This window comes from Alternaria infectoria, assembly GCF_024043175.1.
Source record: "Alternaria infectoria strain BMP 0036 chromosome Unknown scaffold_18, whole genome shotgun sequence".
NCBI lineage: Eukaryota > Fungi > Ascomycota > Dothideomycetes > Pleosporales > Pleosporaceae > Alternaria > Alternaria infectoria.
The window spans coordinates 280,247-306,362 of record NW_026250707.1 but is presented as its reverse complement, the minus strand read 5'-3'; the positions used below and the strand labels follow the sequence as shown (position 1 = coordinate 306,362).

General features: G+C 53.3%; 8 protein-coding genes across 8 annotated transcripts; 3 read left to right on the top strand and 5 right to left on the bottom strand.

The window, feature by feature from the left end:
* Window positions 1-414: 414 nt before the first annotated feature.
* On the top strand, window positions 415-5,379 carry J4E92_008717 (uncharacterized protein; the record flags this gene model as incomplete). The annotated part of the gene is made up of 4 exons (XM_051500068.1): window positions 415-493; window positions 537-554; window positions 607-1,556; window positions 1,606-5,379. 4 exons carry the CDS (start codon window positions 415-417, stop codon window positions 5,377-5,379), a joined length of 4,821 nt encoding a protein of 1,606 aa, XP_051349766.1.
* Window positions 5,380-6,375: 996 nt separating this feature from the next.
* J4E92_008716 (uncharacterized protein) lies at window positions 6,376-7,725 on the bottom strand (the record flags this gene model as incomplete). Its single annotated transcript, XM_051500067.1, has 1 exon — window positions 6,376-7,725. The coding sequence occupies one exon, from the start codon at window positions 7,723-7,725 to the stop codon at window positions 6,376-6,378; it is 1,350 nt and encodes a 449-aa protein (XP_051349765.1).
* Window positions 7,726-9,332: 1,607 nt separating this feature from the next.
* J4E92_008715 (uncharacterized protein) lies at window positions 9,333-13,471 on the top strand (the record flags this gene model as incomplete). Its single annotated transcript, XM_051500066.1, has 3 exons — window positions 9,333-9,714; window positions 9,766-9,923; window positions 9,968-13,471. The coding sequence occupies 3 exons, from the start codon at window positions 9,333-9,335 to the stop codon at window positions 13,469-13,471; spliced, it is 4,044 nt and encodes a 1,347-aa protein (XP_051349764.1).
* Window positions 13,472-15,580: 2,109 nt separating this feature from the next.
* Window positions 15,581-16,179, bottom strand: J4E92_008714 (uncharacterized protein; the record flags this gene model as incomplete). Its single annotated transcript, XM_051500065.1, has 3 exons — window positions 15,581-15,924; window positions 15,973-16,005; window positions 16,134-16,179. The coding sequence occupies 3 exons, from the start codon at window positions 16,177-16,179 to the stop codon at window positions 15,581-15,583; spliced, it is 423 nt and encodes a 140-aa protein (XP_051349763.1).
* Window positions 16,180-17,768: 1,589 nt separating this feature from the next.
* Window positions 17,769-19,378, top strand: J4E92_008713 (uncharacterized protein; the record flags this gene model as incomplete). The annotated part of the gene is made up of 4 exons (XM_051500064.1): window positions 17,769-17,867; window positions 18,188-18,287; window positions 18,335-18,471; window positions 19,304-19,378. The coding sequence occupies 4 exons, from the start codon at window positions 17,769-17,771 to the stop codon at window positions 19,376-19,378; spliced, it is 411 nt and encodes a 136-aa protein (XP_051349762.1).
* Window positions 19,379-20,146: 768 nt separating this feature from the next.
* On the bottom strand, window positions 20,147-21,262 carry J4E92_008712 (uncharacterized protein; the record flags this gene model as incomplete). The annotated part of the gene is made up of 1 exon (XM_051500063.1): window positions 20,147-21,262. One exon carries the CDS (start codon window positions 21,260-21,262, stop codon window positions 20,147-20,149), a length of 1,116 nt encoding a protein of 371 aa, XP_051349761.1.
* Window positions 21,263-22,983: 1,721 nt separating this feature from the next.
* J4E92_008711 (uncharacterized protein) lies at window positions 22,984-24,588 on the bottom strand (the record flags this gene model as incomplete). The annotated part of the gene is made up of 2 exons (XM_051500062.1): window positions 22,984-23,939; window positions 23,991-24,588. 2 exons carry the CDS (start codon window positions 24,586-24,588, stop codon window positions 22,984-22,986), a joined length of 1,554 nt encoding a protein of 517 aa, XP_051349760.1.
* Window positions 24,589-25,055: 467 nt separating this feature from the next.
* J4E92_008710 (uncharacterized protein) lies at window positions 25,056-26,057 on the bottom strand (the record flags this gene model as incomplete). The annotated part of the gene is made up of 2 exons (XM_051500061.1): window positions 25,056-25,091; window positions 25,743-26,057. 2 exons carry the CDS (start codon window positions 26,055-26,057, stop codon window positions 25,056-25,058), a joined length of 351 nt encoding a protein of 116 aa, XP_051349759.1.
* Between the last annotated feature and the right edge of the window lie 59 nt (window positions 26,058-26,116).

Here is a 26,116-nt window from a genome sequence, read left to right as displayed (position 1 = left end):
AAAACCGAGCTGTGAGTACGAGAAAACGACGTGGTCTTGATAGTGCTATTTAGATACCTAGGTATAGCGACTCATGATAGCAAACTTGCCTTAGGAGAGGAGGGAATCAAGGGGCCGCAGGTACCCTTCCAGTCTCAAAGCTAGGTAGTGCGACCCACGATTGCGAACCTTCCCTTGAGGACGAATGGGGTGGCAGGGGGGACGCAGATATCCATTGAGTCTCACCGACCCACGATTGCGATCTTGCCCTAAGAAACGCAGGGGCCGCAGCAACCCCCCAGTTCTGAAAACCCACGATATGGAACCTGCCCTAGAAGACGTAGGTACCATAGCTAGTCGTTAGTTTTGAACACCCACGGTCTCAAATCTGCCCTAGGAATGAAAGGGCCGCAGCGACTTGTTCACTTAACAAAGATGCACGATCTCAAACCTGCCCTAAAAGACAAGGGGTACATGTTACCGACCTTTACGCATTTTGCCAGCTCTTTCCATAGTGTGCATGGCGGTACAAAGACTACGACTTCACATTCTCATAGTCGGTGAAGTGGGCCTTGGTGACGATTAGTGAAGCGCGGAAGTGCGCGCCTCCACATATTTCGCGCACAGACCAGCGCTTACTCTTAGCGGCCATTGTCGCGAACTCCCGGCATGTACGCGTATCGCCGACAAAGAAGCTGAGCCAACACCGCTCAACCCTCGACCGCCATCTCCCCGTCGCCAACTCGGAAGCAGCATCGCCTGCGTCGCCTAACATGGCGCCCAACGAGCTCGCCGATGTAGCGGCTGACGCCTCGTCGGGCGGCTCCTTCACCCTGTTGAAGCAGCAGCTCGAGCTCGACTTCAGTTTTGCACCGCGCCGCGTCAAGGGCCTCACCACGCTCGACATACAGCCGGACAAAGCGCATCTCCGGGATATCACGCTGAACTGCCGGCAGCTGAGGCCGACGAGCATCAAGATCGAAGGAGAAAAAGCCGCCTTTAGTTACTCCAACCTCCACCAGCGCCTGACGCTATATCCCGGCACCGGTCTCGAGCAATATCACTACGCGAAAGAGCGGATTGCGCGACATACACAGGGCGCAGAAGATGAGCTGGTCATTACCGTGCCTGACAAGGTCAAGATCCGGGAAGTGAAGCCCTCAGAGGCTGGCATGACCGACGACGCTCAAGGTACCTTTTATGCGCCGATGAAGCTGGAGATCGAATACGAACTGGACGACTTTCGGGACGCGCTGCAATTTGTCGGAGTCGAGGATGGAGATGCCCGGTACCCACATGCTTACACGCGCAACTCGTCCTTTCCCGGTGCGGCCTCGTGTCTTTTTCCGTGCATAGACGACGGCGAAACGCGGTGTCTGTTCGATGTGTCCATCCGCTATCCGCGAACGCTGGGAGATGCGCTCAGCAAATCGAATGCGCAGGTGCAGGCGCAAGCACAGGGAGTGGAAAAGGCGGATAGTGTTATGCTGGATGCGGATGACGATCAGGTGGACTTGTCCGAGGAAGAAAAAGCCATGGAGATGCAAGTCATCTGCTCCGGTACCCTTACAGACGATGTGAGTATCGATTTAATTTATTTAGCGCGTCCGATGCTGACCTTCAAAGATTCTCGATCCCGCCGACTCTTCACGAAAGACAGCCAGCTTTTCGTGCGATACCCTCGTCCTCCCACAGCACATCGGCTTCGTAATCGGTCCCTTTGAACATGTCGATCTTTCGGAATACCGCGACACACTTGACGACGAGCGCTTGGGAGAGAATGCCATCAAAGTGCATGCGTTTTGCTTGCCAGGCAAGGAGAATGAGGTCAGAAACAGCGCCATGATGCTAGCCCGAGCTCTCGACACCTTCACCGAGCGCTTCCAGAGTTATGCATTTGGCAACTCCTACAAGCTGGCATTCGTAGACGATTTGGAATGGGACACCGCGCACACAGCCTCATTCTCTATCTGTAGCTCTCGCCTGCTCTTTCCGGAGACTGTATGGGAGCCACTGGAGCACACGACCAGGGTCTTGGTGCATGCAGTAGCCAGCCAGTGGATAGGCGTTGACGTGATTGCACACAACCCGGAAGATCACTGGATCATCGTTGGTGGATCGTGGTTCATGGCTGAGCTCTACCTCCGAGAGCTTTTCGGTCGGAACGACTGGCGGTTCCGTCAAAAGGTGATGGTCGACCGAGTCATTCAGATGGACCGCAAGCGCCCGTCGTTACAGCAGCTTGGATACGTCCTACAGCTGGATCCTGGAGAGGTTGAGTTTATGGAGCTGAAATCGCTCATGGTACTCTCTATTCTCCATAACCGTCTGGTAAAACAGAGCGGGAAGAATGGTGTCGACAGGTGTCTGTACCGAATGCTTTTCAATGCTCGTCAGGGCAAGTACGCCAACGGCGCGATCGCCACAGATGATTTCCTCGATATCTGTGAGAAGGTTGGACATCAGAAGCTGGAATCGTTCTTCCAGCAATGGATCGTAGGAGCTGGATGTCCTACTTTTCACTGCGTACCTTCGTTCAACAAGAAGAAGCAAGTGGTACAACTTACTATCAAGCAGCTACAGGCTGACTCGTCCATTACGAACATCGACAGCGGTCTCGCCGCGGATGACTTCATGCGCGAAGCGAAGGAGAAGTCTCGCGACTTGCGGTCAGCGACAGGATACCCCACTTTCGTTGGCCCGATGACTATTCGAATTCACGAAGCTGACGGAACGCCCTACGAACACATCGTCGATATCAATTCGAACAACGTCAAAGTAGAGATTCCGTACAACACAAAGTACAAGCGACTAAAGAGAAATCGACTTAACAAGGAGCGCATGGCTGCTGCGGCGGGTCTGGATGCTTCAGGCGAGACTCAAGAGGATGTCACCTTCTACATGCTGGGAGACCTCTTTACGTCTCCCCAGGAACATGATGAGTGGCGATTGGACGATTGGCCACCGGAAGACGAGGCCAAGCAAGAGGGGGAGGCTTACGAATGGATTCGAGTCGATGCGGACTTTGAATGGATATGTCGGACTAACATCGAGGACATGCCGTCGTACATGTACGTCTCGCAGTTGCAGCAAGACAAGGATGTCGTTGCACAGGCAGAATCGATACAGTTTCTCGCCAACAAGGAAGGTCATAAGCTGATCTCCACGTTCTTGGTCAAGACGCTGATGGACAACCGATATTTCCACGGCATACGGACCATGGCCGCTAATGTTTTGGCTCAGAGTGCATTGAAGCGAACAGAGTGGGTTGGCCTGTTCCATCTGCAGAAGGCCTTCCGCGAGCTTTTCTGCTTACCCAACTCACCCATGACTCGCTCCAATGACTTCTCTGATCGTAGCATGTATCTGATACAATGCGCTATCCCCAAAGCCATTGCCAAGATCAAGGGCGAAGATGGCAGATCACCACTAGAAGCGAAGCGCTTCTTGCTCGATCTTGTTCGGTACAACGACAACCGCGGAAACGATTACAGCGACGACCATTACATTTCTACCCTGATGCGCTGTCTTGCGGAAACACTCACAAAAACTACAGCCAGTGCCGACCTTAGTCACGAAGAATGGGCTCAAGAGCAGGATTTCACAAGCAAAGCCATCGGAGAGCTTACCCGACACCAGAGACTTGACGAGTGGATTCCTACCTACCAGAACGTTTACACAACCACCGCCCTTGACTGTGCGCTGAAGTTGGTCATGAGCCGCGTCACCCCGTTCAAGCCAACCGAGTTCCTCCAGTACGCCCAGCTGGGAAATGCAGACAACGTACGCTTAAAAGCTTGGGAGTGCTTGATTCGGCTCGGCATGATCCGGAAGGATACAGTCTTGAGATTCCTCATGCATGAGATTCGATCCGATCCTTCGCCGTACTTCAGAAAGCAGCTGCTACGTATCTTTGGCATTGCGATTGGACAAATCGCTACTGGAGACGTATGGGCGCCGGAGAAGGCTGCGGACACTTCGGCAGGCACGCTTATGATCGAGAACGAAGCCAGTAATGCTGAGCGTGCATCAGCTCTCGCCCGGCAGAACCTTAATGGGGCTCTGAGAGGGTTGAAGAGCGACATGCAAGGCAACCAAACCCTGCGTATGGTCCTGGAAGAAGCCCTGAAGTCGAAAGTACTGTCTACGAACGACATGTCTGAGCTTTTGGACATCTGCGACATGATCTTTGATAATCAGAAGTCCAACAAGCTGCGTATCAAATTGTCTATGCCACGCTATTGGAAGGTGGAGCACATTGGAAAGGCATCAGTGGTTTTCAAAAAGACCAACAAGTTTAGATGGAGATCGAGGACGCTTCCAAAGGAAGAGAAGAAGGAGGATAAAGACGACAAGAAGGAAAAGGCGCCTGTTCCACCTGCCGCACTACCTACACCACAACCCACAAGAGATACAGCTGCTCCGGCTCCGAAAGCAGCACTGCCGAAGTTGTCGCTCAAGATCGGAGGACCGAAGAAGCAGTCTACTGCATCTACACCGGCAACTGCGGACTCTACGCAGGCCTTACAGAGAAGCCACTCTATAGTGTTCTCACCCACTGTCTATCATTCACCATCCCCTGCACCAGTGTCCAAACCTGCATCTCCAGCGCCAGTGCAAGCGCCAGTACCAGCACCACCGCCCCCGCCCCCTGCCGCTCCAGCCGCAACGGATTCGCGTTCGTCGACTCCAGAAGTGCCGCTGATGCAGCCGTCAAAGAAGATAGCCACCCCAGCAGCGACCCCCAAGCCAGCGACTCCAGCACCAGCTCCGGTTCAAGCTCCCACCGCTGCTCCTGCTCCAGTTACCAAGACTCCGGTTCCGCCACCCAAGGTCCCTACTCCAGCTCCTGCGCCTGCCCAAGCGAAGCCAACACCAGCGGTCATCAAGGTACCAAAGGCTATGGCTACACCGCCTGCTATCGCATCACCGGTTCCCCTGCCGGCGCCCAAGCTTAAGATCAGGACCAAGACCGCTTCCGGCTCTACTGTGCCATCAAGGCCCTCCAGCGCAGCTCCATCACCGCGTCCTAGTGCCGCTCCTTCACCTCGACCAAGCGCAGCCCCTGCTCCGTCACGACCCGCTGCGACCAACCCTGCATCTGTGGCCAGACCTGTAATCAAGCAAAAGAGAAGCAAGATCGTCAAGCTGCGAATTGCACCCAAAAGGCTGGCAGGCTTTCTCGCTGGAGAGAACAAGAAACGTAAGATGGTTACTGGAAACGGTGACGACGATAGGCCATCTAAGCGCCAGAGCTTCGAGCCAAGTAGTATGTCAAACGGAAACGGCACTGCTAAGAGCGGTCTCGTTAGCGTGGAGAGGGGTGGTAACAGTGGGCCAAGACTGCTACTAAAGATGAAGGTAGGAAAGGCCAACTTGCCAGGCGAGAAGAAACGATGAGGTCCACGAAAAAATTTTCAGCAAGAGACAAGGTCGACAGTGATGGCCATGACGAGGTATCGAGGATAACACAACATGCATTTCTAAGGTGTTTAACGGACGGGCATCTCTTTCCCCCACAGCGAAATATGGTTTAAGGAAAAGGAAGGTCAAGGCCGCTGCATGCATGCATACGGGATCAAACAGCATTCAGCGATGGCGTTATTTGTAGTGTATTTTCACATGGGTGGTGGGAATGGGACATTCAGGTGGATACCCCCTTTGCTGATTTTAACGAGTATACATGCCTTCATCGGGCTTTGTATTGTTAGACCGCCTAGAGTGAGAATGCATAATTTACACGTGTATGACTTGGATTGAACAGTGAATTAATTAATGGTGGGTATTGATAATGATGAAACGCTCGCTAGAGAGCGAAATACCAGAGTATCCTGTAGTGATGTGTACGCCGAATGAAAGGGTATCTACCATTACACCCCACCTGAAAATCTATACACGGTAATGAAATGATCTCGCTGTGATATTAGGATCCTCGCCAGAAGAGTTTCTTCACGGATCGTACGCCGGATTGGAAGACTGATTCGCTAATAGGTGCTGGAGCTGGTGTTTTGTGTGCAGTAGTTGGGAAGACTTCTTCCGCGGTTTCGGGACTCAATGGTGTTGGTTTGGATGCCACTTGTGGTGAGGAAGGCGCCATTTGTGGTGAAGAAGGCTGGGCGCTCGCTGTTGCGTCTTTCGTAGATCCAAGTATTTTCGTTGCTGTCGCTTTCTTCGCAGATCCAGACACCGTCTTCGCAGTCTTCTCCACGACCATAATTGTATCCATATCGTATGCAGCATGCGGGAAAACACCCTCTTTCCCGGTTTCCGTTCTGCGATATTTGGCATGTGGCAGCGTAGACTTTTTAGTTTGAGCCCAAGGAGTGCGCTTCCTCTTGTTCTTGGATCCGGGAGGACGTCCTCTCTTTCTCGGCACTAGGATGGGAATTTAGTGGGCTAGTCGGAGGAGGGTGTTTCGACGGTCTCACCCTTGATCTCAGCATCGCTTCTTGGTGGGTCTTTGGCTTCGACGTCTTGATCGGACTCTGCATCGCCCATGACGGAGTCTGTATCGTCGTCCTGGACAGGCGGTTTGGCAACCATAGATGCCGTGGGTATGATGTCGTGTTTGTCGTCTTCAGAAATATCGGAGCCAAATTGAGAACCTGCAGTTTCAGGCACTTCCTTGTGTGCTTTGTCGCTGGCTTCCTCTACCATCCCGCCGCATACAAGACATAGTATGTCCACGTCCCACTTGCGTTTGGGTTTCCCGCCGCGCCTCTCTAATAGTGTCAGGCGGGCCTTGTTGTCTTGCGTCTTGATTCTTGCATCCAAGGTGGTGGAGGCTTGAACTTGGCTAGGCCGGCCCCGCTTCTTCAATTGCGGTGCTGCGTCTTGGAGCGCTCGCTTCTTGAGACAGTCCGCATGAAGCCACTCTGAACATTGTGGGCATTGTAGAAGAAGCTCGTCCGGATTGCAAGGCTTCTTGTCGATGCAGTACGTTTTCATTTTGCTCAACTGGCTGTTGGCGCGCTTTGTAATGTCGTAGCTCTGGCGGAAAAATAGCTGATCTGTCTTGAGGTTGAGGCTTTCCGGGTCGTCGTCCCAATACACAACGTCTGCGGATGAATCTACTGACAAAGCGTCAATGATATCCATGTGATTGCTGACTATCAGCTCGCTGTCGCCATGATGCGCTTGTCGTCCACCTGGTATGTCCTCAGGCCGGTATGCCCAGTACACTCTGAGAAAGACATGCTCGGGATCTCCGCCGCGAACTTCGAGAACTTTGGCGATCCAATGCTCAATCGAGCCGGGACCTTCTGCGATCTTGTCTTCTTCGCTCTTCTTCACAAAGATCATCTGACCTACTTCGAACTCCTCGCCGTTCACAGTGAACCTCCGATAGCGCCGCATAGCCTCCCAGTACAGCGCAGGTTTTATCTTGACGTGTAGCTCAGGTAGTTGCGTCTCGGGATATGGATTTGGCTGCGTGGTTTCCGCGTCCAAAGGCGCGTCAAACTCGCTGACGTGCCCGCCATTTACAGCGCCCTGCTTTGATTTTGCTGATTTGCTTGGCTTCTTGTGTTTCCTGACAGTGACTGCTGTGATCTTGAAGCTGAGATCCTTGTCTACCGTCGACCAGTCAATCCTTCGTTTCTTCGCACCGTTGGGTTGAGGCGTTGAGCCATTGGATGTGGGCTTCTCGTCTGCGACTTTGCGCTTACGTGCTATTGTAGAATTGGGTTGAGGCGTTGACCCAGTGGACGAGGGTTTTTCGTCTGCGACTTTACGTTTACGTGCCATTGTGGAAGGTGAAGGTGGGAGAGTTGGCGTTGGTGGAGTGGTGACTGTGATGTGCTGGTGTGTGCTCGGTGCGGGCAGCACTGACTGTCTGACTGTGACGCGGGATATTAAGCGAGGGTACTGTGCGGTGGGAGCGGAACGATGGAGAAGTGGGCGAGTTGGGTTGTTATCCGAAATGCAGTATCAAACTGAAGTTGACATGCTACAGCTCGACGCGTCTGGCACCGAGTGGAGCAAGCGATCAGTCGCGCCCGCGTTGTCAGCTGCCATCACGCTACCGCGCCGTGAGAACGCTAGGCCCAAAGCATCATATCACGTGAATCCCTATCGTCTCCGTCACGACATCCTCGCCAAGCGCATTGGCAAGGCGAGACGGTAGTCATGAACACAAGGACTGTCTTGACGAATATCCGCGAGCCATTCCGGCAGCTTCCCCTCATCTGCCATGCGGACTGCCGGCTCAGAACGAATTATTGAATAATACCAAAGCAGACAGTCTCAGCCTTGATTTACACAACGCCACGATGGGCGATCACGTTCGTCACTCAATCGATGATGCATGCCAACATCAACCTTTGGCACCGTTGTCTGACATGGCATTGTGGTACAACATACGACGCGACGCGCCGGTTACTCGGAGTGCTCGGCTAGGATGGCATGCAGGTGAGATCTGTATGCCTGGTCAGCGCATCTGACAAACCTCTGTTAAGGGAAGAACAGCTGGGTACCCCAGATTCCGTGGGCCGCGTTCCGGCCGCTATTGCCAACACATGGATTTGGCAGAAACGGCCAAGATGCACTGCCACAGCATCATCGTTACCCAGAACAGGAGAAGTCCGTGCCGAGTGACCGAAGACAGGTGGGCGGCCGCCAATTTAGTCTAGTACGGGGCCTCTAGATGCGCTGGGAATACGACCAAGGGCCAATGAATAAGCGTGCAGTGGCCATTGAGGTCTCCGGGAGGATTGTGGATATGGAACACGCGGCCATGCGTTGATGTCGATGAAGGAGCGCGCTGCCGTCTGCGCGGATACGGAAGAAGTCGCAATGGAATACGAATCTGTCAGCCGGTAGATGGATCGTCCAGCGCGCGGCGATCTCCAAAGACCAGAACCCTTTCGCAGGTTCGCGTCATAGGCACGCTAATCCCTGCCGCGTGCCCAGAAATTCCTCCACAAGTCTAAGTCCACCACGGACCTCAGATATACGTACTACGCCTACCGCTCTTTCGCTCCTTGTAGTTTCCATGATTGCTGTCCTCCTCCGCCTCTACACACATCTCTAATCCTGTGCTCTCGTCGCTCGTTCCCGAAGAAGCTCTAGTCGCTGCGCCGTAACATTCCGCGAGCCGGTGTACCCGTGGCTTGCACGCCTGGTTCCGTACCGACAACGCGCCCGTAGAGCACCTGCATTGTGCACCGCATAGAGGAGAGACCTTCCACTTGTACTAATACCGCCACTCGTTGCTGCCATGGGTCGTCCCAAGAGAGGTAAATAATGCGCCGGCTACAAAACCGCGTCCCTCGCTCCCTTGTCGGCAGTGCCCGTCGTTGGAAGAACATTCACTAATGTTGCGCCCGGTTCGCCCCTTCACAGTTCTGTCGTTTATGTCACAATGGGGTGGTTCCAACCAGAATACCTTGCAAAAGAACCCTCCGTCCGCCGGACCGTCTCCGGGCCCCGCGTCCCCCGCTCCGCCTTCACCCTCGACGAAGCAACCCGTCAGCTCAGCCAACTTTGCACAGTCGGCCACCGCTCTCGACTCGTATAACAGCGAGCGCCCTCCCTCCCGCGCGACCCAACGCGAGCGCAGCGACTCGCGAACCTCGGTCCGTCCCATGTCTATGATCCAGACATACCAGCCGCCCGTCATGGAAGTAAGCCAGGACACGCTGCCCGAGCTGCAGCGCATCTTCACCTTCCTGAACAGCCACTCGAACAAGCTGTACCAAGAGGGCTACTTCCTCAAGTTCCACGACACCGACACGCGTACGTCAGCCCTGTAGGCCATGCCTGTCTGTGATACTAACGGCAATGCAGGTGGCCGTCCCGCGCCAGATCGGAGATGGCAGGAGTACTTCGTCCAGCTCGTGGGCACCATCCTCTCCCTCTGGGATGCGAGCGCGTTAGACCAGGCTGGGGGTGACGCCGAGGTGTTGCCCACGTTCATCAACCTGACGGACGCTGCGATCCACATGGTATGTCCGCTCACGCCCTCACTATGACCTCACTGACCCCGCAGATCCCCTCCATGACCCTCAAAGACGGAAAGAAGCTCGACAACATCCTCAGCGTGTCCACGGCCGCGAGCAACAAATACCTCTTCCACTTCGATTCCTACCACGCGCTTACGCAATGGACCGCCGGCATCCGCCTCGCCATGTTCGAACACACGACCCTGTCAGAAGCGTACACGGGTGCGTTGATCGCTGGCAAGGGCAAGACGCTGAACAACATCCGCATGATATTGGACCGACAGTGCGCAAAGTACGAGGACTGGGTGCGCGTTCGGTTTGGCGCGGGCACTCCGTGGCGCCGCTGCTGGTGTGTCGTCTCTCCGCCAGATGAGAAGGAATACCTCAAGATGCAGAAGCTGCAGAAGAAGGGCAACGCTTACGAGCGACCGCCGATACTCAAAGGCGACATCAAGTTCTACGATACCAAGAAGGTCACCAAGAAAACCAAGGCCATCGCCACGGTCAAGGACGCCTACTCATGCTACGCCATCTACCCGCAGTCGAAGCCGCTCATCGACCAGTCTACATTGGTGAAGATCGAGGGCAAGATCACAATTCACTCGACGCCAGAGAGCACAACAGAAGGATTCGTCTTTGTTATGCCCGAGTCGCGTCCCGCTATCTCAGGATTTGAGATTATGCTCCAGTACCTTTTCCCCGTGTTCGATACATTCTCACTATACGGACGCCCAAAGAAGTTGATTGCAGACGTTCTAGACACCCGCGGTTTGATGTTCGCTATGCCCTCCGACAGGCGCTACGGATACTTGGAGATGTGGGACGTGGTGGGCTTGATCAACACTGAGGGCAGCGACAAGTGGTCAGAGCGCCATTGGAGGAAGCAATTGAAGGACCTCACATCCACAAGGATGGTGACTGCGAACCAGGACGCAGAATCCATCTACAGTCGCGCCAGCCGCAGGAATACCGTCAGCCGGGCAGGCTTCACACCTCGTAACCTGCGATTTGAAGACCAAGGCTCCATTCGCTCCAGCCCGTCCACACGCGCGTCATCTCCTACACGCAAGTTCCCAGACTTTGAAGTGCAAGCGCCGCGTCGTGTTGGAACAGCTCCCGCTGCAAACCCATTCGGTACTCCACGCCATCAGCGATCTGTGTCAGAGCAAGTCAACGGACGCAACGAGAACACTCCATCTAGATTCACTCGAGATGAGACACCATACGAAGACGAGCGTCCGCCGACGCCTCCCCAGCATCGTATACTCAACGGTTCGTCGAATGGGGCAGTTCAGCCTTATGATTCGTCTGCGTCAGATTACGACGAGAGCCCCATCAAGGAGCCACAGAACCTACCACCGCCGCCTGCAGATCTGTCTGCTCCACCGCAAGGTTATGTCGACCTTCCTCCTACCCAGGAGCACGCTGCCAATCAAAAGCCACCCATTCGTCCCAATATGCCCATGGCAAAACCAAACCCTGCAGTCGACTCTGCCACGCTTCAGCAAATGGCTGACGCTTCACATGGATCCTTTCCAGGGGGCGTAGCTGCCGCTGGCGCAGTCGGGGCTTGGAGAAATCAGGACACCATACAGAGCAGACGCAGTGGTGACTACAACGCGTACGGTGATCAGGGGCAATCGATGTATCTTGGTGTCAACTCAAGGCCGCCTCCAACGAACCAAAACTCTGGGAACCGCCTGTCTACCATTCCCGCATCACCATACGTCGAGCATTCCGAGTTCGTCGACTCTCCCACAGGCTACCAGCCGACAGCTCCATCGGTTCCAGAACATAGTGAGTTGCCGCCACAGCCCCCCAGTCACGAGCTCCCTTATCGTCCGCACCCCGAAAGCGGCGGCATACCCCGTAAACCAGTACCAGGTCGGTCTCCCCTAGCCTCGCAAGAGGATGACACCCTTTCGACCAGTAGCTCAAGACTCGACAGTTTACGAGAGGACGTAATCGACCCTGAAGCTCTCGACGCTTTCAACATCACACAGCCCACTCTGAACCGTCAGCCAAGCGGATCAAGTAGTTTCTACGACGATGATGCCATATCGACTTCCACGCCAGACTATGCCAGCATCGCTGAAGAGGAACCTGCGCCTCCTCCACGAAGAGTGCCTGAACGACGCGCCGACCGACCAAGAAGCGGCGTTTTGACCATGATTGGAGACCCAAACGTAAAGCTTCCCTCAGATGAAGATCCACATGGCTACAAGTCTGTTCTGGACCCAGCACAGGCGCCTGCAGCTGTTCCTAGTATTGACTTTGGCCCGACGTACGCGTTGGACTTTGACGGCAAGCGTCCGGGCACTAGTGGGACCATGACACAGATGCTACACGACAACAGCGCCTCGCGATCCAAAGAGAACCTTGCGACGACCCCGAACGAACAGCACCGACTGTCTTATATCTCCGGTGCAGGTTCACCTAACCAACCCATGCATGCGCGCAGTGGTTCGAACTCTCCGCAGATCTCGGATTCACGACAAGTCGCATGGCAGCCTGCAGCAGCGTCACCACAGCAGCCGGACAGGACAAGGTTGGATCCTGAAGATTGGGTGATGCATCGTGCGGCGCATCAGCAGCAGCCTATAATGTATGGACATGGCAGGAGCAAGTCGCACACCCCACCTCCTTTCGGTCGCACGCATTCTGGAGATTGGACTCGTACGCACTCTGGAGATTGGAGTCATATTCAGCGGTCGCCTCAGGGTTCTCCAGGTCCTGCCCGTCCACCCAGCCGCCCTCTAAGCCGTGGTGCTGAGACACTGCTTAATCAACAACCTACTACTTTATCTGCTCGCGAGCAGGAACAGGTGGCTCGCATGACGAACACTCCTCTTCTGGACCTTTCGCAGAACACCAAGAAAGTGCAAAAGGAGCCTCCGACAGGTCTTACAGGTTACATCGATTATCGCGAGAAGGAGAAGGCGGCTCACAAGGCCAATCGCCAGAGTTTTACACCGACTATGCAAGCTGAGATCGACCGACGCACCTTGCAGACCCAACAGCGCCAAATGATGGAGGTCCAGCAACGCCAGCAAATGATGATGCAACAGCAGATGCAGCAACAATATGCGATGGCTCAGAGCAACTATGCGCCGAGCATGATGGGTACTCCTAGTGTTATGGGTATGGGCACGCCAACCGGCATGGGTGCTCCGAGTGTAATGGGCGCGCCAAGCATGATGGGTACTCCTAGTGTTATGGGCATGCCTACCGGGCCTGGTACACCATCAGGCATCGTCGGAATGGCGTACTCCACACCGAGCCAGATGCACCCCATGTATCAGCAACAGCAGCAGCAGTACTTCCCCCAGCAGGCGCCAACCCCACAGATGAACGTCCCTGGAGGTTGGGTCTCCCCAGCGCAAACACCGCAGAGCCAGTATTTCCCACAGCCGTCACCGCAAGGCTACGGCAACATGGCGCAGCAACAACAGCAGGCTCCGCCCACGCAGGCTTACGGCGCAAGCTTCGACCAGGCGCAACAGGCAGCAAAGTACGCGCAGCAACAGCATCAGGGCCAGTACCGCCGTTAGATAGATGGGTTATTTGCTTAGAGAGTGTTGAGGTCATTCGGGATCGATTACAATTGGATTGAAGAGTATGAGACGAGATGCCGATGTTCACTGTATATATTTCACGTCTGCATCTTCTCGTACATAATATTAAGCATTGAGAGTGAGAGCTTTGGATTGGATTGCAGGCTCGCTCAGTATAGCATTGAGATATTAATGGAGTTATGATGATTGAGAGTGTGTTCAGTTGCTTGATCACTTGTAGTCTTGATGTCTATATGTCGACTTTCCTTACGCGTTGAAGATCTTAAAACACGCCATCTATTAATTCCATTCTTCCCAGTCCCGAAATATCGCTACGCTCTCGCTCTGGCTAACGTGGAACTGTATCTCAGTCTCAGAAAGAGGCACGTTCAACACTCTGCTCAAAAGCTGCGCAAATTTGAACAGCTCATCGCCCTTCCATCTTTGATGCTTGAAAATAGTTTTTCTGTGTTTAATCCGATTGTCTTCGTGGTACAGGAGGTCGATAAGAATGTCTTTTGCTGACTTGCGATAGTCGATTTTGATAGACTGGCCATATTCTGCGACCCCTACAAGAGCGTAGACTTTATCTCGAATGTCCCCACACTCATGGTCGCCATATGCTTCCAACAAATCCGAGAAAGTGACTGACACACGTGGTGTGGATTGACCCCGTATCATAGCGATGTCCATAGCAGGACTGGCGAGGATTTCGTCAAGATGAGACATGTAAGTCTTATCGTGAGAAAAAGAAGGGTCCATAAGTTCCAAATGTCTGACCGCACTTGCGAGGTCCTCGAGCGATAGCACAAGACTAGATAACGAGACGATCTTTGAGCCACAATGTATCTCCAGGTAGTCCGCAAGCATGACTTCCTGTATGATCCACATTCGGGACCAATATCTTCTGTTACATAGTGCTGTAATGCTGCGATCCTCTGTTGAGGTTAAGAACCTCTTGAACCTAGGTACTCTCCGGGTTGGACGAGGCCAGTTACGGTCCTCGTCACTCTCGTCACTCTCGTCGGTATCCAAATTCAGCTGTTTAGTCCAGTCGACCAGGTCTCCGTCCAAAATCTGCACGGCAATGTCGCTATCATCGCCCTCTTTACCGAGCCAGATCAAAACTCTGCCAGCTTCTGAATATATGGAACTCATCAATCGAACTTGGTGATTACGCTCGTCGACCTCCGACTGCTGTATACAGATTGCGTCAATCCAGAAGGGTCCGTAATTTCCATGGAGTAGTTGCTGATGTAGGAAGTCCCATAGATTCTCGCGAATTGGGACACTGACGCCATTGATCTCGATATTGGTGTGCATTACATCGGCACCCCAGGTGTAAGACAAAGCAGTATACGATGGACAGTCTTCTGGGCTGTAGGTCTGGAGGCTGCATCTTGTGATGTCTTCGTCATTGTTGGGCTCGAGGATGAGCAGTCTGATCTCTCTGCGCGTCCGATCGAGGGGGCATGACGCATAGAGGTCGCCCATCGTCCGTGGTTCGCATGCGCTGGGTAAGGCTGATGAGCGTTTCGTGGTACACGACGTGAATCTGTGATGTGAGCGTGCTCTCGTATACGAAAGAGACGACGAGGAAGCTGCAGATATGTTACACAAATGGCTGCCTGAAGCTTCGTAATACCTGGTAGAGCGATAGAGGCTGTGTCGCTGAGCCCATGACGTCGAAGCTGAAGCGCTCAGCTCTGCACACTCTGGCCGTGCTATCACAGCCAATAACACGAGGTCAGAGGCTGTTTGGATGTACAGGTCTGCGCATCGAAGACTATGCCATGACGACAGTTATTCTTAAACACAGGTAAACGTTCATTGGAGTTTACACTACGAGTCTAATGTTTTGATTGTCCGATTGATTGAAATGCGTGACGATGTTTGCAAAATAGAGTATGTCACCTTGGATTGATGCAGGATACCTCGGAAGGACGAAGTGCGGGGCATCCCAAACGAGACAGCTACCCCTCCATGCAGCTTTCACGCCGCTAACCCCATCCTACCTCCATCTCCACACCACACCCTGCATGAGCCTCGTCATAGTATCCATCGCTCACGATCCTCGGCCAACCTTGTTTCTATTTGGTTCCAAACCTAACTCCGTCCGACGACATTGCCGTGAACAAGGATCGGTGTCTCGCTGCTGAAGTTCTTTACGTCCTCCATGACCTCCTTGGTGCCCTCACTCTGCAAGGCCTTTCCGACACTCTCAAGGCTGTCAAACTCCATGACGGTGCTGATGGCGTATGGACCATCGGCGTTGAGCTCACTGACGGCGTAGGACTTGAGACCGTGGTCTTTCCAGTTCTTCATGGCGAGCGGCATGTGTGTCTTGAGGTAGTACTCCTTGTTAAAGGTGGAGCCCTCCTTGCGAGGGTAGAGAACGATAGCGGTGGCGCCAGACATGATGATGTATAGGTGGATGGTATCGGAGAGTTCTGTACGCTGTGAGTAAAAACCAACAGCAACTTGTAAGATGTACTGACTGTTGTAGATGCGATGCGCGGTGCTGAACAGCACTGACGTGGGAATTAGTGTCTTTATAGCTGCGCCCGCGCCTGGGATCGACTCAGTACCCCACTTCAAGATCCTTACATCCGCTTCGGTCCTGCTGTTTTGCACACTCGCCCGAGATTACTCGCAATACCAGTCCGATCGGGCTTAGGATATATAACGTCGACTTTTGTCAGCATGCTGCTATCTTTCGACCACGAGACAGCTCCAGACACACGTTACTGGAGTTTGGCCGGATCTTCCCGAGTGGATATCCTCACATGCATCGGAAGGGACCTTGAAGATAGATGGCTACTTGCCAAGCTAATCTACTACCAGACACTTAATTCAACATCGTCGCGTCCACCGCCAGCTGTGTCGTAACGTATAACTCCGGTACAATTACGAAGAGTCTTCGGGTGTAATGGCCTCGAAGGTCCCCATCTCCCTATTGCCCTGGCGATTGCGCTCGATCAGGCTGTCCTTAATAACCACGACTGTTTGAGCGCCGGGCTCCTCCTCTACAGAAGGGAGTATGGGGACAGGCAAATCGTCTTGCAGGCCAGATGACCTCACGTTTCCCCACACCCTTCCTCCGGTAGGCACCGCAGTCTTCGCCCATATGTACGCTGTTTTGTCCATTCCCCTCAGCCTGAGCCCAACGACTGTGTGCAGCTCTTTTGTAATCTTGGGCTGGACGACAATGCCTGGTCGCCATAGCTGGGCTTTCTGTGGATCCCGAAAATTCCGGATTGCAATACTCGTGCGATGGGCGATTACTGCTTCTTGTATGACGAGACCGGTACCGGAATGTACAAAACGTCGAGGCAGTATGCTGTTAACCACGCGACCTTCTTCTTCGTATGCACAATCCGTCAATCTGAATCGGAGTGCGGGATCCAGCCCAACGATTGCGTCCGGGAACCTCCCGCAGTCGATGGTACACGACGAGCCCGACTCGAAGAAGAGCTGTATTGCGGGAAAGAACGTGTTCAACGTCCAGTAAATAATCTCTGGGAATAGTCAGCTCTGCCATCCTCTCGCACTACGCATTTGGTAGACGCGCTCTCGTTGATCAATTGACTAGCTAAATCGGTTTTGTCCAATGCCGCTGTGTGTTCCAGACTGACAGTCCGCGGTATGAAAGCGCCATAGTCCGTGGTAGAAACGGTCGTCGCATCCGATCCTTTTGCCTCGTCATCTTGCATGAGGACCTCGCTGAGCTGGTCCCGAGAGCTCCAAAGTCTTGGGAAACCGCGGCGCTGTGCTTCTATGAGAAGATTCTCTGTTGGGCATTGGTAATAGTCCATGCGGCGGAAGCAGCTCGTATTACCGAGAGGACATCCGCCGGATAATGGATGCTTGTATAGTGGTCTTGGATTGCTATGACAAAAATGCAATTGATGTTCGTGGTTGCGATAGAGCTACGCAAAGATGTGCCCAAGAGTAGAGGTGTAGAAGCGCGCTTGCGTGCGCGCTGCGAATGTGATGACTCCACTCTTATTGGAAGGAAGGAACTTGAGATGACCCACACTATGGAGAAAGACCGTCCAAGTCTTCCAGCGCAAGAACCTTCAACTTCTAAATAGCTGATGGCTTGGCGTAGGGAAGGTGAGTTCATCTGGTCTTCGCGATGTGTCCATCAACGTGTGGACAGGCAGTCTATCACCTTTTCGAGGCTAAGGTCTACACTCTTGGCATTGCATTAAACACAGCCTTGCAAGTCGTTATCCTTCCCTTCTGCGAAGAGATATCATGCAAGGGTGTTGAGTAGCTGGCCTTCGCAGGCATGCTTGTCGAGCGGACGAGAGCGAGCTGTTGCAAGCGCATATTGAGCAAGCAGAGCGCGATTTACTTCTGTCTCATGCGACGTTCTGGAAGAACTAAGGTGGAAGGTTTACCTGCCCTTGCCTATGTCTTACCTAAGCGGAATGTTGTAGAACGTGTTACTGCGTGCCTGCGTTATCCCACTAGCGGCGCTTAGCGGGTGCTCTTGCCTTCTCTACTTGTTTACTCTCACCTTTTACTGCTTAGCTTACTAAAACACTAATTCTACCGCGTTGTAAGTACCGCTACTAGCTTTAAGACGACTAATAGCGCCTACTATGTAAGTTACTTCGCACTCCCGTGATTATTAACTAACCTTACTTTAGACGATCTAGCAGCAAGCGCGCAAGCGGCGAAGCTGTAGACACTAAAGTAACTAAGAAAGCAAAGCAATCTGTTAAGACAGCTGCAAAGCCTGCGAAGAGTGAGCAGCCCGCAACTAAGACTCCTCAGTACTTTCGTTTCCTCGATCTTTCTCCCGGTATGTCTTCCCTGTCTCTAACATTGCTAGACGCTAATGCTGCAAAGAGTTACGAAACAGGGTATACGATTACGCCAACGAAGATGACTCAAGGAATTATGCCCTACGGCCCAGGCCTATCCTCCCAAACTCGCCTCGCAAGTCTCACTCGGAGCGTCCCTGGAAGTTCTTTGCCTTGACCCAGGTATGCACACAAATTCGCGCAGAGTATCGTCCTCTTTGGATCCAACATCTCCGTGTTAGATTCGCGACAGTATCCGAGTGGACCCATTTCGGCAACGCGTTTCTGCATAATGAAGGTGTAGACAAGCTAGTGCCGGGTTTGGTGCAGTTCTCGTGGGACCACCGCAACGACGGCAGATCAACCTTCGACATGATGCCTCTGCTACATCTGTATGTGCAGTCTACCTCATCAAAGGTAGCATTCGTTCCGCACATGCTTGCCACAAGTGGATACACCGTGGAGGATGATATGTGCCATAACTGTTACAGGAATTACGAGATGGAAGAGCTTGGGTACTCAAGTTACGGCGATGATGATTGCGAATGTCCAGATTACGACTGGTGCCGCAGTGAGTGGAGGACTTTCAAGAATAAGCAGATGAGATATACTCGCACGATGCAAAAGTTTATCCATAACTCGAACGAAAGCTGGGCCCAGGCTGTACGAGAGGATAAACTGACGGTCACATGCACAGTCAATAAGACGGGCTGCCATGTCACCTTCAAGATACTCTACAAGGAACCAATCTGCCAGACTACCACCGACTCCCAGCCGGCCCTGGACTTACTGGAGCAATGGGGAATCTTCGATCTTCCGGTGAAGAGGTGTACCGACTTTGTGCTGGTGTACGAGGATAAACAGGTTACGGAGAAGGATGGTCGCAAAGGTAAAGTAGCCGCCACGAACAGCTGTCAAGATATCTTGCTAACTTATTACTAGTATGTAACCCCCTTGCTATAATTTGATAACGCAGTTCTAAGACATGTCATTATTTGTGCTAACAGCTTAATAGATCACAAACTCGGTTGTGCGCAAAGTTCACGTTCACAAAGACCCACCGAAGGACGAACACGAGCCAATCGCCTAAAGGCTCTGTGCAAACTGAAAATCATCTGTCATGGATATGTCATACCAAATAGCTGTAGTAGGACTCATCTGAACTATGCGCGCTCGTGCTAGGGAGCTTTTCTATAAAACATCGTGTTCATTGAATGACTACAAGTTTCCATGTACAGAACATATCGCTCCGCGCACTACTCCCGTTGCGCAAAGTTGACGCATCTTCATATCAGAGAGACATGGCCGGGGCTGAGACGAGAACAGCGCTCAAGAGCTGACTTCTCCAGCCTCAGCAGCCTCGCATATATTCGCGTGCCAGCAGCTATGTGGTTCGACCATGCTGCACTGGGTGTGAGCGTGCCCCCGGGACAGGATCTAAGCTGGCAGGGTTTCATCTGGCTGAAGGGGGATGGATACATGCCTTCTATTCTCGGTCTAGTTCTAACATCACTGCAGACGCTCCACGTGGACTTCCCAGCCCACGATGGTGCCATCTTAGCTTTGGGCAAAAGCTACATCCAGCGCCTGGAGAAGAAGGACTGGAGATGGTGAAGGCTGTTGGGTTAAGTGGTAGATTGTACGAGCTGATGGACTGCAAAGCCCCAGTTGAACCGAGAAGTGTGTTTGAGTTGGCTGGAATAGGATTGGAAATGCAACTACGCGGGTTTGTGTATCAAGAGACGTCTGCATGGAGACGCGAAGGGGTAAGGGCGAGGATGCCATGATATTGATGTTGATTTAATTAAGGTACGAACGCGATCTTCGCACACAGTTATATCAGCAAGACATCCTGACTCTACCCTACTAACGCTGCAGCGGCATCTGCCATCTGCTTCAGTAGGGCGTGTCTCTCGTCTACCACTTGCGTCTGCAATCTGAGACGCTCTGTTAGGGCACCGATGTGTTGATCTTTCGCGACCAAGCACGCCTCTGATCTTGAGACCACCTCGGCCCATAACTTGTCGTTCGCTGCTATCTGCTCTCTCAGGTCTGTGATGGTCCTACTGACCTTCATCTTTGAGATGAGTGATGCGCGTTGGACATTGGTAGTGCGGCACTGTTCTGTGTCGACTCTATTGTCGCAGGCTTGGACTATTCTGTCCACCTGGCTAGTAAGTAGTGCCATATATTCATCGGTATGCTCTTGATCAAAGAGTTCCCAAGCTGAACACCACCTTTCTAGGGGAATGTTGAGACGCTGCGACAACTCATGAAACGCTCCTTGACATATCCTGGAGGTATTAAGCCTTGCTAGGAGAGCGAACTGCTCTATCTTGCAGTCAAGATCGATGTCTTCTGCCAGCCCAAAGCCGAAATACTCGCTAGCTTTCATGATCCTATTCGTCAACCTCTGCAGGGTGAGGCCGTTACCTTCTGTCTCTCGCATGAGGAGTTCCCCGGCAAAGTCTAGTTCCTCTTCCAGCTTCTGCTCAAACTGAGCTTTCTGCTCTTGGAGGGCGATGTCTCTTTCGCTCTCAAGCTGCTGCTTCTGCTCCCAAAGAGCGTTGTCTCGTTCTTCGTCGTATTGCTGCTTCTGTATCTGAAGCGCATTGAAATTCTCGGTCTCGGACTGCTGCTTCTGTTTCTGAAGAGCGCTGTCGAGTTCGCGTCGGAGCTCACGCTCCTGCTCTCCGAGAGCGACTGCACATCTACCCTCTAGCGTACGTCTCTGTTCGCTGAGTTGTCGTGCTTGTGGCGTTTCTAGATCAACTGTGTCTGTGATCTCCGCTTCACGTTCGCCAGCATCTTCGATCGATCCTGGAAACCATGCCGCGAGTGCAGCAAATGGGTTCATCCGAGAGACGTCGGTTAGACTTGCCGCATCGTCGGCAGATTCATCGCGCATGGCGTGCTGTGAGAAATATTCTCGTGGTGAGCCGTCAGGCTCGGGGTGTCGTGTTGGGTCACCCATTGGCGTGTGGGTGTGGGTGGGTGTGTGATGGTGACGGGAGGTGAGTGCTCCAAGATTGGGATTTGACGACCTTCGCCCCTTCCGCATTGGGCAGGCGCACCTCTACCGGCGAACAGCACCGACACCTGAAACTTCAGGCGCTAAGATTGATGAGTGTGAGATGACCTGATTGTTTCCGAATGAAGCGGTCAACCGGATGCATCAACCAAGCATCCTTCACTGATCACCGTTCACCGTCAATACCGTAGCGTAGGATGATTCACGCAACAAGCATCTCATGTCTACTTTTTGAATGCAATATGTGCAGCGAGAGCTGTACAAGCAAGCTTCCATGAGACCGATTTCCGCCATTTTGATGGAGGAACAGCCAGGACGGACGACTCAGCACATAATTGACCTCGTGGAAGACTTTGAGTGGCGGGCGATTGGCACCAGCGCACAACATGCCTGCCATTTCGAGTTCTTTTCTGTAAGATCAAAGTGCAAGGCAAATCGAAACATGAGTCTTTCTAGCATGTTTTTAATTCTCGCAAAACAGGGTGGAACAGCCAAAGCCATGGCCGGTTTTTCTTCGCATTTTATAGAGAGCAGAAGGGACGTCCACAATCATCCATGAATCGGCACGTGGTTTTTGGAGATACTCGAGAGAGACTGTAATGTAGAAGAGACAACAAGAGGTAGACGAGAGGTTTATATACCCATCCACCCTGCCGAGCTAGTCGCCAGTCATGCCAAACACTACCTTCTTACGAGCTAGCGGACGGCGACATGAGCACCCCATTACACCAGCATGACCATTATTTGGAGGTTGAAGACCACAAACGCGGCGAGAGCACATCAATATTGCCCGGTGTTCTTTCGGTAGCCGGCAAACCATGAGTTGCTCAAAACGATGCGAACGCACAACCCATTTGTAGTCGGCAACATTGGAAGATGAATTGAGACATGGCATGGATGTCGGAGTTTTTGAACCCGCAGACCAGGAACAAGACATCGATTCCGTTATGATGAGTTTTGGTGATGTCTTCTTGTCATACCACGAGAAGGAGCGGATCCAAAAGGACCACATGTAAAAGAATGATGGGTTTTTGTTGGTACTCAGATAGAAGAGAAGCAGGTTCCACACGGTCTCATGAATGGTTGAGAACGTGTTTTGAAAAATAGGTCGTTTTGAAGGAAGAAGAACCAGGCCGCAAGTCATAAATTGCTCAAACTGCATTTTTGGAGAAAGGCAGACCAAGCAGCTAGCCATGTAATGGGTCATGCCCAGTTTTGGAAAATAGCCAGCAGACTTTGTAATGAAGAGAAGAAAAGTAGTCATGCAGAAAGGACGGATTTATATACGCGAAGAATGAAAACCGAGCACGTGAGATCCTCGGCTGGAAGTTGGAAGACCGAACGAGCTTGATCAACACCAGTACTACACCAGACGAACTAAGTACATACCTCAATCAAAACCACTCTTCTTCACTGCCAACTCCGCAGACCACACGCACCAGCACCAAAACGCCTTGTCTTAGAACGGAACGATTTCACATTCCATTTCCACAGATAATATACACTCGGCGCGAGACTCCTCACTTAGTCCCACACCTCCAAACCCCATGCCTTATCAAAGAAACGCCACAGAAACCCTAGCATTCGACTTGCTCGACAGTATTTATAAGGGGTATAGAATCTTGGAAACCCCGGCCCATGTTGTAAGTAAGAAAGAAAAAGCACTAATTTCCACTCGCGCCAGCCCCTGTATTCACACCACTCTCCCTCTTCCGTCTCCGCCGCTGCCTTGCGTTGTCTTTTAGGAACTGCGGGTCTATGAAACCTTCCGGGAGCTCAAACTCCTTTTCTGCGAACTCGGGGATGGGCTGGCCGAATGCTGATGCGTTGCGCCCGTGTCTATGTTTGCCGAGGGCTGCGGCGCGGAGGTGTGGTTTCGCGTAGAAGGAACTGAATGGCGCTGCGGGTTCGGGCGGTACGAAAGGGAGGAGGAAGCCATGGGGACGCGGTGGCCGCCGTGGTTTCGGTGGCTCGGGCTCCTTGGGCTGCTGTCGCGGTGGTGGAGGCTCGCGGCTGCGGACTACGATGTTATCTGAGTCTTCTGTTTCCTCGCCATCCTCTTCTTCGTCTTCTTCCCTCGCGGCGAGCGCTGCTTCCTTCTCAGCACGCAAGCGCTTCTCCTCTTCTTTCCAGACGCGGAACTTGTCGACGAGGGCTTCTACCTCTCGGACAAAGTAGTCGCGCTTCGCCTCCCAGTCCTTTCTCTCGCCGTCTGTCACGCCCGTTATGCCCATGACCTTGAGCCAGTCTGGGCCCTGCAGTCCGTCGAGCAGTCTCTCCAATTGCACCTTCTCGTGCATGGCGCGCTCCTTTTCGATATTCCGCAGCTGCTTCTCCTTGCGCTCGGCACGCCGGTGCTGTGTGAAGAAGACGGAATCCGCGAGCGGGTCTTCGCCGTCATTGTGGGAGATGGCATTGGCTATGGAGGCATAGTTGAGGACTGTGAATGTAGTCGACGACTGGGCCGGGAGTATTGACGGATCTGAGGCATGACGCGGTGGGGATGAGTGTCGTGCTTTCCGTGACCGCGTCGGGCTTACTGAGCTTCGCGGGGGCTCTGGAGTCTTGGCCTTGATGGGCTCATCGACGATGTATATGGGCGTGTCGACATCGAGAAATTCTGCACGCGATCAGAGCTATATCGTGACATGTGACAGGGACAGTGACCTACCATCCTCTTTGGGCACGCCGGCAATGATGTCGTCGTAGTTGGCAAAGTAGACGGCGAGGTCGCTCTTCAGCCGCGAGCCTCCATCGTGGCTCCGCAGGCTCCTCTTGTCTGTGGTTGTGGAGGACGCTGTGGACGCCGGGGCGGGGACAGCTGGGGGCGCAGCAAGCTTGCCGGAGCTGCCAGGCCGGGGCGTGGACCTCGCGGAGGGCACGTCGTCGGCGTCGATGCCCAGGGGCGCGGCGACGCCATTGGTGATGCGCAGCAGCTCGCCATGTGGTTGTGTAACGGTAATCTTGGTCGGCGGTCTCGTGTCGGTCGCGTCGGGCTCGAGGGCAGTGGCTGGCCGCTTCCTGCTGCTGGTGCGCGCAGGCGGCGGAGGTTTTGCAGGCGTGTGGGCGACGGGCTTGACGGCGCCGTCGTCGTCGGCGCGCGCAAGCAGAGGGCCGCTTTTCGAGGCCCGTCTTGTCGCGGCGGGCGCGTGGTTGTGGTTGCGCTGGGCTTGTGGGTGGGCGTCATCGCGCGACACGGGCAGGAAGTTGAGCCTGGTCTGCCGTTCATTCGAGCTCCGCAGCAGCGAAGGCCGAACGGCGTTGGCCATGGTAGTGATCAGACTTGAGATCATTCGCGATTCGCTGGGTCATCTTTCAGCTATTCATTGTGGAGCTGCCATTGATGTCGCGCTGAGATGTGCCAAAACGCGAGCCGTTAGGGGGTCGTCGAGTGGCAGAGCCCGCGCAGTTTGCCAAACGAGCTGCTGCACCCACGGCGCTCCCGTACGCCTCACCCAGACACTTGCAAACAGTATGAGGTTGGATTAAGCTCTATAGCAGGCCCTCCCATCTCCATATCGCCATGTACACCACAGGATTATTCAACGAATTGCAGTACAGCGCATGTGAGATACTTGGAAGCGTAGCGCCACTGACGTTGGTAGCCAATCAGTACGAGTGGGCGACATCACATCAACTTGAACATCATAACGCTAGAACTGACTATAGGAAGTCCCTCCCTTGCATCTGCAATTGAGGGATTGAGAGATCGAGCAATTGAGATGTCAATGATGGTTCACTCGAGGACTTGCTCGTCGCAACTGGGCACACCCTAGCACCACATCAACAACATATCCAACTCTTATCCCACTCAAACATCAACGTCAGTGTCAATACAACCTCAAAGCCACGCGATCACGAGAAGAGAAAGTCCTTCAAGACGGGCGACCCAGCAAACTCCGGGTTCAGCAAAACGCAACTATTAATAGTCAGCCGATATGCGCTAGCTTTGTTATCGATAAACACACTTGAGAAAGTACGAGAGTCCTTGTTTCCGCTTTTCCAGAAAACGGGGCCTAAAGCGAGCTATGCCCGACGCGTTAGCACTATATTGTTTGGTGGAGTGATGCTGCAGGCGGCCATGTGACTTACATATTACGGATTTGGGTGGGAAGTGCGGCATGGAACCCGCGGCATGAGGAAACGTCTGGAGCAGCTTGGTGTGCAGATCTTCAAACTCGGAGTATCTGGTACGATCAGCAGAGGGAATCGAAAGTGACAGAGCATGGCCAACCTCTTGCGTATCTTCATGGGACCACCCTGTCACAGTTAGCATATGCATGATGGTTCATCACCTGGAGATGGCAGTCCACCACGGGCCCTCTGCATGAAACCATTTTTTGAAAAACAATCTCGTGCAGATGATTGGCTGCGAGGACATCGCCGGGCAGGCTAGCGCATCTCCATGCGGCTGGGAACTTACATCCAGTGTCTCGACCGTACAATTGAAGACGACGTAAGCTCCAAAGCCCGGTGACGGCCCGCCGATGACAACGTAATCATCTATCGTGACACCCTTGGCCCAGAGGACTTTGCAGTGGTCCGAGTCCTCATCCGTATGGTCCTCGAGGCCGATGGGGGTGGGGCGGCCGTTGTCAGCAGAGTAGTTGCTCAGATACGAGGCATTGCGCTGGTGGGATTGCCAGTAGGGTGGGACCACAGTGACAGTGGCGGGGGTTGGCCCATCTCGGGCTGGCGACGAAGACGGGTCTCCAGTTTCAAAGCTCGCCGGCTCCATCCATTTACAGGAGATGGCTGGGCAGGTGGCGCGTCAAACGGGAGGGCGGTTGGTATCTA